The 13,006-nt window shown below is 36.8% G+C and overlaps 1 protein-coding gene across 9 annotated transcripts in view; it reads left to right on the top strand.

Annotated features, from left to right (window-relative positions):
* Ih (hyperpolarization activated cyclic nucleotide gated potassium channel Ih) overlaps nucleotides 1–13,006 on the top strand; it is a 120,853-nt gene that overhangs the window by 92,576 nt on the left and 15,271 nt on the right. For 3 of the 9 annotated variants that reach the window (XM_067353603.1, XM_067353602.1, XM_067353606.1), the window contains 2 exons: nucleotides 1,918–1,992; nucleotides 7,396–7,503. The exons of 3 other annotated variants lie outside the window; for them this stretch is intronic. In XM_067353603.1, the coding sequence (XP_067209704.1) occupies nucleotides 1,918–1,992; nucleotides 7,396–7,503 (183 nt within the window). The remainder of the gene's footprint in view (nucleotides 1–1,917; nucleotides 1,993–7,395; nucleotides 7,504–13,006) is intronic. 3 more of the 9 variants (XM_012375712.2, XM_067353604.1, XM_067353605.1) reach the window with 2 other exon arrangements.

Genomic DNA, 13,006 nt, shown 5'->3' with positions numbered 1-13,006 from the left:
TAAGTAACTACCCTTCTAAGCAAGTGTACATATACTGCTAACTCGATAATCAAAGCGACGCGTAAACGTATTGGCCACTCTGTCGATCGTTCGGAGAGTCATTTCGAAAGATGAAGAAAAGAACAGAAAGTGTACAATAAGGTAAAAGATTGAACCGGTTTCTATACTTAGTTTCTATATCGATTGAACTGCAAGATTGAACCGGTTTTTCTATACTTGTATATAAATCTCTCCATTTCATATTTGAAATAAGTAGTATATATCTTCTCCAAATCAATATTAATTCAAATCAAATATTTCGACGTAGCTATTGCATTTGCAAAAAAAAGAAATTATGAAATACTTACACATTTCTATATAGACAAGATGATAAATCAAGTAACACATAAAATCTGCGCACGAACTTCGTGTACACGATGTATAATCTTGCCGATTCAGTCATAACTGCGTTAATTGTTTGCGTGGATAATTGGGTTGAAAAATCATTGCTATTTTTCGGTGCTTTAGCACGTCGGCGATTGTATTACGTTATTTGTGCTCGCGCTGTTAGTTCGTAACACCGTGGCGCAGCGAAGAGACCAACGAATCAATCAGGCTTTTCGTCCAATATCAAGAGAGCAGTCTGTCATTCGCTAAAAATCTTGTTACGCTTGCCTTGAAACGTACTATTGCCTCCCTCTGCTTTTTCCTCTCTATTCTGTTCTGTTATACAAATCAGATATGCTAAAGAAAAGCAACGTAAGCGCGAGGGAAAGTGCGATAGATTCGTTATACGCGCAGGTACCAACATAGATTCGAACAAATTGCTGTTTATTTCCGCGAAGAAATGCGCGAGACGAACAACGATGCGAAACAAATGCGACAGTGAAATTGAAAATCGTTATTCTCTTTCTGGATCAATTTTACGATATAATTTATTTCCTAGTTAAACTAGAGATGAAACACTTTTTTTAATATTAAATCAATCTTCTTGTATTACTTTCGAGAGTGACTTAAAGTTTCAATAAAAATCGACGAGTCAATGGCATCGAAAGTGTGCCAACGATAATGAGAGAATATCCATCCTGTATCTATCTATAAACATTTGAAAAAATTATTGAAAAATATAAATTTATTCAGGCGGAGATTAACTAAATATTTCCGGTTCATTATCTTCCTCTTGTTATCGTTGTCATCAGTACAGTCTATTTTCGGAGTACGAAAGATAAATTTTGACGAACGCGTGATATCGCATATCAAGAAATGCAAGTATTCACCATCATTGATTTATAAATCATTTCATATAATAATTTTAAGTTATTTTCGCTTCTTTAATAAGCACGGGAAATGAGCATGATGTATAATACTATATAATATTTGCAATCAAACTTTTTTCTTTCAACTATTGGAAAGAGATAAGCCATTGTTATTTCATATACTTTGTCACACAGGTTAATTCATCATTAACATTCAATAATACAGGGACAAATCGCTAAAATACCGAATGAACATGATCGCACAAAATAGGAAACTTATCAAACAAACGTACAATATCTGATTAGAAACAAAGGTATTAGAAGTGAACGTGATTATCACGTCGCTCCGTTTATATCTCACGAAGAATCTAATTCATCATCTCATCGAAAAATATTTTTAATGTCTCACTTTCACTCTTTCTTCACAAGTAATAGCGTGAGACAATCGTAACGATCCCCTTATCTTTACAACCTCGCCTATATATACATATATATGACACACACCACACACACACACACACACACATACACGCGCGCGCGCACGCACGCACACAAACCAACGTAAAAACTCCGCACTTTCCCTCTCCCCCAACATATATACACGAGCAAGAAAAGACACAAAGAAAAGCAATATATGACTACTAGGCGCACTGCGAGAACACGTTTCCGAATGGGTTTGCAGATCCCCCTTTATCAACAGCCGGAGAGACACTACGAGCGTCGGGCGACACCGCCCCAACCAGACCGAACCAGCAAGGTGTGCCTGCCTAGTAACCCTGAAACCAAGGCCGATTGCCCTTTCTTGAGCATTCGAGCGTTCGTTAACACAAAACTCAATGTGTTTCTACGTATAAATATATATCTATATACGCTAGATCATTATCATTACACTCACTATTATCGTTTCTTTCATTGTTACTGATTGATTACGATTATTCTGATTATCGTTGTCGTTTTCGTTTGTGGTGATATTTCTCGTTTTCATTGAGTTTCATAGAGAACGTGCATAGTCTTGTCGTGTAACTTACAGTTCTTCAATACGAGGAGTTTTTTTACACATATAACACGCCCGACATATTTAGAGACAGTTTGTGAGATGTAGCATTGCCGATCAAGAGCTTTAAGATTGTTGGAAACTTCTAAGGGTATACTTATATATGTACATCTGAATCGTCAATTGAGCAAACTAACGTGCATCTGATCTGATTTGTTACAAGCGCGTACTACAGACTTACAAGAAATAATTAAACTCCTTCCTCATCTTTAACATGCAGCTTGCTTGAGAAACCGTTGACCGCTGTAAATTCCCGAGCGCGCAAAAAAGAATCTTATACTTGTGTGCGACCTCTCAAGAGATAAAATAATTTCATTAGCAGTTTCAATTGAAATTAATTTCGTTCGAAACCTTATATAATCACTCTATCTCTCTCTCTCTCTCGTGTGGTAAAGCATAGTTACAGTTCTCTCGTAAGAAATAAATAGCCATAAATAGTCACATGGAATATTTTGACAAGCTCTTGATCAGTCTTGCCCTTAGTCCTGTAGTCCTGGCGATGCGACGTGTGACATGGATCACAGTTTAGAAGATGCGATATTAGCTGAAAAGAATCCAGTATGTATTGATCAGTGGAGAATGATGATTGCGCTTGCAGTATTATGCCCTAGTAACGATGTTTTCTATACTATACTAACTATATTGTTAAAATCCATGTTTCACCGAATAGCTGATTCCTCGCCACAGTTCTTGAGAACGGTTTTTTGGTATGAAATGCTATCTTGTTTTTGTCGGGTTTTGTTGGAAAGTTCCATTCTGCTAGGTATACTAACATCTCAGTTTGTGATTACGAATAGTCATTCTGAATCGGTCATGTCGAATACTATTTGATCGCGTTTCAATTGCATAGTCGCGGAATGTTCGCGCCGATCGCCGTTCAAGCTGTATGCTCATCTCAAATTTCTCAATTCTCGATTCTCAATCATCGACCCCATAAGCTGCATAACTTTATTGGCCTGATACGACATAGGTGCGCATGTACATTACCGTATCAATAGCGATTATCGACGTTCTTTCAACAACGGTCTGCATAATCTAGATACGTGTGCATGAATGTAATGTACTGCTAGTATATACATATATATGTAACGGATGCACCATTTTTTGACAATGGTAGCGCATGAGGTCACGGTGATGATTAAGAATCGAGAATTTGTCGAAAAATCAACGCTTACGTATCGCTATATCCAATTGGATATACATACTTCTCGTCGTAAAACGAGAAAATATTGACAAAAAAGTCTTTAGTAACCAAGTCCAAGTGAAATAAATCTGACGAAAGTAAATCAGACGAAAGTAAATCAGACGAAAAGTTTCTACCACGAGGTATTCGACACGAACCGCTCTACAGACGAAAAAGTTGGTTGATCTAACCGTAGATCTGCCTGTGAGTGTTAGGTGTATATTAACCCTATTTGTCCGAAATTCTTGGCGATGTTCAATGTGTATCCCCAATTTTATTTATCCCCTGACAGTTTACTCCTTTCCCCTCGGTCCCTTCCCATGGTAAACCTAGCCCCATCGATTATTTTCCGTTTCCTCGTTTACGTTTCATTTCTGGTTGCTTGTTGTTTCATGTTGTTTAGATATGCCTGATTTAACAAGGAGGAAGCGATTACGATCTCGTTCCTTTTTCATTTTGACATTTTTACTTCCGCCAGGATGGAGAGTACAATTACGCAGACCGCCGTCGATACTTATCTCTGCTCACGTATGTATCTGTATACTTTCACATTTTGTTCGTCTCAGGAGGACATCTATATTGTAATATGCCGATAATACTTTCCAGCATGGCATTATTTTTGCCGCCATCGGCGATCGCTAGATCTCCGCTCTGATCCTTACAACTACTGCGCGCGGTCGTTTTACCGATCTCGCCACCCGATACATACGTAGCAAGCAAGATTTGACGTTTCTTCTCTTTCGCGTGCGTCTTTTACGTCTGGTTTCTTTGAAGAATTGATGCTTCTTTGCGATCGCACGGCGAATCGCCAATGACGCAGTTTCGTCCCGGTCTGTTGTGCAATGAATGAAAAGTTTTATACGAAAGGAAGCTTCCTTCGAACAGTCCGACGCGTGTTGAAAGCAAGATATCATATTTTCCGCGAAATACATACGGCGTGTGCGTGTATACGTGTGTGTTGGCGCGCGCGCATACTGCAAAACACACATACACGCACACTGCAAAACACACACACATCGTGTAGATAAAAATATATAATGTACTGTCATTCTCGCGAAAGGACGGGAAATGAGGAGTGGACAGTCGATTAATCGCAGACTAGATCTGGAAAAGAACGACTTTCGTTCTTCTTTCGTTGCAGTATTTTCGTCGAATAAGACTTGTCAGACAAAATTAAATTTGACTAATAAAATAACTGCGATATCAATCTGGAGATTGCAAAATTACGATGATATACTGTTATACTTCTCATCAAAAAAGCATAAAATAGTTTATAATGTTATCTCAAGTTTTCAATTATTTGATTTAAAAAATTTTCATTTTTAATTATACTTGTTTCTCAATTAAATTTGTAGTAATATATTGTAATAAATAGATAAAGTATATATAATTAAAAGATCATAACCTGAAATATAAAAAAAGATACAGAAAATAGGAGATATATTATACTAAGAATTAATATCGTTATAATATTATAGACAAATTTATTTGCCCATCCATTTTATTTATTATTTAATGTTTTGTTAATTGATTCTACTTTACTTTACGTAATAATATTTCATGTATTAAAAAAATATGCTTTACTAATTCTTTTATCAAATATTTCAGCAAGACAAACGTTTCTTTTATGTTTGTACATATACACTTTATTTTACAACAAATTAAAATATGACTAGAAATGTGATCACACACAGAAATTCCACGCGTTCATTCTTATTCTTCAATCAATTAATTAAAAACACCAAAATGCATTGCTCTTTGTAAGGAGTGCAAAAGCTTTCCGACCGTGGCACGTAACATTCAACATTCAGTTGCCTTTTGTATCGTAATTAAATCAAATGACAAACACGAGAGTACTTATGTGAGCACGCACATTAGAGTTAATAGTCGCACAGTAGCGAACCGTCGCGATAATGGTTAGGTGTACTGGTGGCATTCAATATACAAATTAAAACGTATTCACGTATGTACCTATACATTAAGAGAAGAGATAAATCATATAACCGTCACGTAGAAATTCGTAATTATACATCCGCGTGATTTTTGCAGCACGCGCTTATAACGCGCGGCGCAAATCACGTTTCTTGATGCAATATTATTATGCATTGATACGATACGATAAATCGATATTGTGAGATCGATCAATGAGCGTATCCTTGACGTAATCTGTGTATCATTAATGTGTAACTTGTACGATGTTTTCTCACTTGGTGCTGCAAACTTTTCGAAAAAGTCTAATAATATCCGAGTTTCTTTCATCTCGTGATTTTTGCATTCAGTTTCTCAGAAAGATGAGAGGTTTTTCCATTAAATGCATACGTTAAATGTATTTATCTCGTCACAAATTATTTCTTTCAGCAGAGCAGCAATATGCACACATTCTTTCACAAAGAGCAGAATTTTTATATCTCACATTCCTTTCTCATCGATACAAATCTCGCATCGATCTTTTTACTTCCTGGAGAATAAGTTAATATGTACTTTCCACGCTTTGTTCTATTTTCTTTTTTTTTTTTTAATCTCTTCTTTGATTAGAATTCAATAAATTAAATATTTATTCAAAGGGAAACAAGTAACCTTCTATTAAAGTTTCGAATTCTCTCTCCAGTGCATAGTTGGATTATATTTTGACCGTACAATTTTAAATTAAAACAATACTAATCAAAATTTATGTGAAAGATGACATTGACAATGTTGCGATTTATCAAGTCAATTCCGTTTGCGTGTTAAGTTATTCCGATAGACTTGAATGCGTTCGAAATCAAGATAAGGCTTATGATTATGGGTTAATCGCGCGATTTTTACAATCTACCACCATATATATATATATATATATATATATATATATATATATATATATATATATATATATATATCCGCTAATTAATTCATCGAGCTTTATCCGAGCTTGAAAAGGAACTGCGGCTTCACGCTTGGCGCGCGACTGCTGATTCGATAGCTTTGATATTAACGAATGGCTTGTCGATTACTAATTATCTAATTCACGGATCATCGAACTGTTACTCTTGTCACGGTATTTTCGAGCCTTTGCCCAAACTGTATTTTCACATGCTCACTCTCATCACCGAAATTGTTCTTTAAAACTTATGTTCTTTTACTCACACTTTACCGATCTCCCCACCCGTGCAATCGATCGATCGCTTCGATATCAGACGGTTGTTACACGTGAGCAAAGCTACGTGAGCAGATCTACATCGATACTAATACACTGATACCTAATATAATTATTAATTCTGCTTGTGCATTTGTATGTGTCAGTATTATAATTTTTGAAAAAAGAAGATAAAAAGTAGAATAGCAATACTTTTTAAATCGTCTCTTGTTTTTCTTTCTTTTTTATTTTATCGGTAAACTAGCGTAATCAGCACATAATCGATCTGTAAGACCTGTAAGACCTGATTCAACGGGTGTACTGAGAACGTGATGATATTATTATTATTATCTTTGCACACCTAATGGACCGCATATTGCGACGAGACGATACGTTAGGGATGGGACTGCCTTTCAGCGTTCATTGTATTACGTGGCCACTCTACACAAAAATTTCTGTCCCTACAAGAAGAAAATCGACTTTGTAACCACCCGACGATCTGCTCCTATACTATTTCTTACTTCTGCATCATTGTATCACTGTCTTTTTATATCTTGCAACTATCGACTAATATATATATATATATATATATATATATATATATACACACGTCTATACCGACGTTTCTCTCCCTCTCTCCTCTCTATTACTTTCACTCCGTTTCTACCTCTGATTCCTCTTCTTTCTTACACTACTACTTTCACCTCTTTTTCTCCTGTTCTCTGTGAAGTTTCTATTAACCTGCGAAATTTCTACTAACCTGCCTTCTTCTTACTATGTCTGGCTATGTCCCGCTTTCTTTTGTTTCTAGATATTGCAGAACCTACAAAAAAAACGCACTGAGCGGAGGGGGCGCCTAAGTTCTGACAATATGACTAAAAAGAAGTCCGGTTTCAGCAAAAGCGAACTTATTTTTAAGGTAACCCGCCCTGACGAACGCGCGAGCTCACGTCCATTCGATTCGCACCACGAATTAACCTCGCCGATTCCCCATCCACCGTGAGACTCGATAGAAGGAAGTCGATTCTCCTGACTCACCTTCTCCTTGCTGACCGGCATCTGATTAACAGTTATCAAATCCCCGACAATAAAAAGTTATCGTGTTCGCGTTATAATACCTTTTTAATAATAATTTTCATGTAAATGTTGAATGTAACATTAATGAAAATAAGAAAAAATGATTGATATTATATATATTATACGCTTAGAGAGTGTCGCTTCAGTGTTACAAATGCAAATGGTGGTAAAATATTCCAAACAATATAGAAATCTCGTAATTTTTGCCTCAAAATTGAGTTGACATATCTTATCAAACGAATCAATCCTTGCCAAAGACAATATATGACATTGTGTATAAATCGATTGTGTTAAACCGATCGACTGCCGTTCTGTCGGTGTCTCGCAAAAACCAGGTGCGGGGCTAACGAGGCTAATTGGACGGAGAAGCTGTACGCTGATTGGCTCGTTGGTTTATTACAAACATTCAGCTTTTACTTTCCGCCGCATTATACATATTACATATACCCGCAGCAGCAATAGGCTATGCTTCTATACATTCACCATCGGCACCCGCCTAGCGATGAGAAAGTACATGTAACTATGTGTGTGACTTATATATTAAAGAACCTTATAAAAAAATATATACATATATATATATATATATATATATATATATATATATTTATATATATTATATATATATATAAATGAAGAAAATGTCCGAGCTTGATTATGAATATGTGCTACATTGCCAGCACGGCGTCACCTCGCAGATATAGAGACCCGAATATTCAATGATCGTCGGTCGATTGGCGCGATATTCAACACGTGCACTCTGTAAAACGAACGAGAATCGGTTGTCGAAAGGTGTGACATGTCCGACTCGAGCGATCGTCATACTCGTGGAACCTTTTCCCTCTTTCCTTCGTCTCTTTATAAGTGTGTATGTGTGTGTGTGTGTGTGTGTGGAGTGTGTGGTGTGTGTGTATATATTATACATACATACCTACATACGCGCGCATACATACACACATACGAGTGTGTATGTATGTATCTTTATATTTTCTCTCAATTCAAACTTCCTCTCGTTCGCTACGTAACTGTTTATTGTATCGTCCACATCTCCTAAATTTCTCTCGCTTCCGTCTTGAACACTCCCACCATCCAGTCCTTCAATACCCCAATGGACAACTGCAATCAGCCTGTCTCCACGCACTATATCTTAAAATGCTTTTGATCGCTAGACGGTGTGCACGATCCTGTGAAAACGAGCGCACGTGATTGGGCGTCCCTTCTCTGTCGCTTTGTTGCAAATCGCACCACCACTGTATTTGCCGTATCTATGACACATAGCTATTTCAAGAAAAGTACTAAAAGAAGTAGAAAAAAAAATAAAACACAAATCACAACGCAAGGAAAATAACAATTAGGGTGCAATGTGTACAAAGGGTAGAGAGCTCGCTTCCTCTGTGTCGCTGCTCTGCGAATAATTTTCACCCTTACATTTTGGTACCTCGCCAAGCACGTCTTGCGCGAGCCGCCCCCGTTGTTGCTACCCACTCTTTCTCTCTCTCTCTCTCTCTCTCTCTCTCTCTCTCTCTCTCTCTCTCTCTCTCTCTCTCTCTCTCTCTCTGTCTCTGCTGCTTCTCGAGAAAGTGCACTCTATTCTGCGTAATACTGGCTGGTTATCTATGTGTGCTTATGCAAAACCATAAAGAATAAAAACGCAAAACGGATGATGAGAGAGCCAAGATCCGCTTTCTTGCTTCGTGGCTTGCCTTGCGCCGCTTAACAACATCGTTGTTTGATTTGGCAGTTGCGTTTTGTTCGTTCGTCCCTCATAACGCTCACAATGCTCAATAATCACTCAATTATATATCTCAAAACGGCCCAAGTCCGAAGCCCACGACAAACATCTCTTTTTCGCGGACTCGTTCCTCGTCGGTTGTTCTCTGTGTCTTTTAGTTTACGTACTCACTTTTGTTCCGATGTCGTTTAGAACATTCGTTGTATTGCCACTTACAATCGCCATCCGTTAATTAGTATTCATTGCTGACTCATTGATCGTTGATTGTTTACTCATCATCGTGATGATATAACAAATCAAGCTTTTATCTTTACTAGACTTGTGACTGTCTCGTAGAAAAGAAGGTCGATGTTGAATTACGGTGTCCCGTTTATCTTAAGCGTACCGCCTTTTCTTTTTCATTGGTTTCAAGAGCCACGCCACTCGCATACATATGCGTCGCATTGTGCTGTAGCATTGTTTATTACAACACTGACGGTATAGGTATGCGTGTGCGTGCGTACGTGTATGTTACACGTATATACACGATCTTTACTTGTAGGACAGGTAATGTATTGAGCTATGTGTTATCTAGTAGTAAGTTTCCCGTGTTCTTACTTGTTTCCCGTAGGCGCAGAAACAGTATCATTGATCATTATCCATGGAGAGTGCCACGACACCATTAATAGATACTAGTACCCGTAAAGTTTTATCGCATTTAGATAACCAAAGCTCCCCACGCTTCATCGAAATCCTACGGCGATTGGACGCATCGCGATGCATCATCTCTCTTTCACCGCCTTCTATGTAATTGCAATCTTAAATCCCAATAGCTCTATCTACGATGACTACGTAAATGCGATCTTTTGATGACGGAGAGGTCATTGCAATCGCACGAGTGATAAAGCTGGGCAACCTACTTGGACGCAATCGTCCAATTTTAAGAACAAATATTAACTTATTGATATGGATAAAAACAATTTTTTATCATTAGATTTGAGATGGAGCTCGTTTGTTCATTCATTTCTTACTTTAAATGTAACGTAATGTGATATTAATTGTTCTAATGTGTGACTTGAGAATTTTCATTTATCGCAGCATTTACAACTCTATCGCAATAAAGTGTAAAGAACAAATGTATGGAATTGTTCCAAAACGTAGGAAATTAAGTTATCTGTCTTCAGCAATGTAAGACATATCTGTTTGAGCTTATTGTACGTCATTATGTCATTATGTTAGTACTGCAATGGCTCTGTCACTTTTGCGGTTAAGTGCAAGAGTAATTACCTAACTGTGTTATATAGGGGACAGGTCCCACAGCCGTATGATTTCAAGATCATTATACCGCGATTGCCCAAGACTCGACAAGATCCCCATAAATAGCTTCAGTTCTCCTTCATTTTGTTCTTAGATCTATCAACAAATTCTAAGACAATTTTTATTAAATTCTTCTTCGCAAAAATATATAAAACCTACTAGTTAGAAAACCCAGATCTAGATGATTTATAATTCACGCGATTGACACCTATTTCAGTTAGGTATTACAAATCAGTTGATAATTTTATATAACAAAGGAAATTTTTTGGAAGGATTGGTATACACATTTCACAATCGCCGATACACATTTTGTATGTGTATCCTGATTGTGTATTCTGATTTTCCAAATGTTTCTTATTTAGACGGCACATAAAATTATTAATAGAATTTTATCTTCATCTCCTATGTCTGTCGTGAATTATAAATCTAAAGTGAACTTGAAAGTATGAAACTTTTAAACATGATAAATAGCAGACTATAAAAAGATTAAAAACTTGAAGACTCGTGTCAAGACCATTTTTGCGGGTGTTTGGGCAAGCGCACTGCTTAAGTTCGGAAACTCCTGTTCATCGTCGCACATAACGAAGCCGGATATGGGAAATTTTCCATCACATATGCTTTGACGGTGTCATAATAAAATTTATTTGCGCCGCCGGCAAGGCATTTGAACGGAATTTCTCGAAATACCGCGGTGCATGACACACTCATTATCGCGACGCATTTGTCGTGTTTCGTTGCGAATGCCGCGCGCATACGTGCGCGGAAACAGATATATATGTCATCACCATACATGTACATACGTTATGTACATATCCATAAACTGAATCGCGCACTTCATGATACTTTTGACGATCTTTAGATGATTATTCCATCATTATTTTTCGATTAACAGAAGAACGCTGAGACTATCCGACACCAACTCTTCGAGTAATTTATCAATCGTATTGCTAATACTTGACGAGTAAAATGAAATTAATCTGTCGAATAAATTTACAATTGCGCCTAGGAGAGATGAATTTCTTGAATTTTCGATGGAAATCACTTCCAATTTCTACACTGGGTAAAAATAAGTTATATGATATCGTGAATCTATGTTTAGAGGCTTATTTCACTTGTTGCATTGTATTAAAATTAGTCACATACGGATGGCTTTGACTAAAAATACCAAAGTTACTTGTTGGAATTATCTGTTTAATAATATTCGATTTTAACACAAGAGTAACTAAGAAAAAAGGATACAAATCACTTATTCACCCAACGGGCGTTGCACAGAATCGCTGAGAGAAAAGCAGTTTTCTCGAAAAACGCTCAACCTTCAAAGATTGAAATAAACTAAAATCACAAACAGAGTTAACTTCTCAATTTAGTCCTGTCGGTATGTTCTCCGCGTTCTCCGACTTTAATTTTAGTACAGACGGATTCCCATATCATACTTATTGCGCACACGATAGAATCAAATGACTACAATTTATTTCGAAACCAAACAGATTGCAACGACGTTATTAGATAAACGTCGATTGTGTTTTTCATTTTTTTTTTTTTTGGTTTCCTTTTTTCTTTTTTTTTCTTTGTTACATTTGGCGCATAAGTGGTTTGAGAATCTTGGCCCAACCAGTTGGAAATGATTGATATTTTTTGTTAGAGCATTTGTAGAATAACCAATTATTTATCAACGTCTTTAGGTTACATTAAATTGTTCTTTTGTGTGCCATGTGATGCGTATTTTCTAATGTAGCATGCTTTTCTTAACGGACAAGAAAGAAGAATCTCGAGACTATGAACGGTGATGATAATTTAGGAAAAATATAATACTCATACAAACTATCCGCGCTAAGATCTGAATATTGATCTCAACATTGATTCTTGCTTAACACACACACACGCGCGCGCGCACATTTATCAAGAACAAAATATCAATCCTTTAATCAATTAAGCCAGTTAATCCGTCAAATTAAATTAATCTTTGAAACGTACTGCGAAGATATCTCGATTCCAAATAAAAAAATGTTGTAAAAATTCACTATCCTTCATCATAGAGAGATATGTATACTTTATTGATCAAAGGGTTAAACAGACTTGTTCTCCGCGCAATTTATACGTGTGTTAAAATTTTTGGTAAAATAACTATCGAAAAATGATCGGATCTTAGTGTCGGATCTCGTTACGTAGTTTATTCAGTAACCTAAGTAACAAACAAGGACAAGAGTAGAACAGTGTACTCGAGGAATTATATATCTAATGCGTTTTTGTGCAACACTCGCTTACTTGCTGTACACAACGCAGTCGGAGCTTTTGGATAAATGAGAGAAGTTTTAAAAAC

This window comes from Linepithema humile, chromosome 4 (genome assembly GCF_040581485.1).
Source record: "Linepithema humile isolate Giens D197 chromosome 4, Lhum_UNIL_v1.0, whole genome shotgun sequence".
Lineage (NCBI taxonomy): Eukaryota > Metazoa > Arthropoda > Insecta > Hymenoptera > Formicidae > Linepithema > Linepithema humile.
This window is presented reverse-complemented; position numbering and strand designations above follow the sequence as displayed.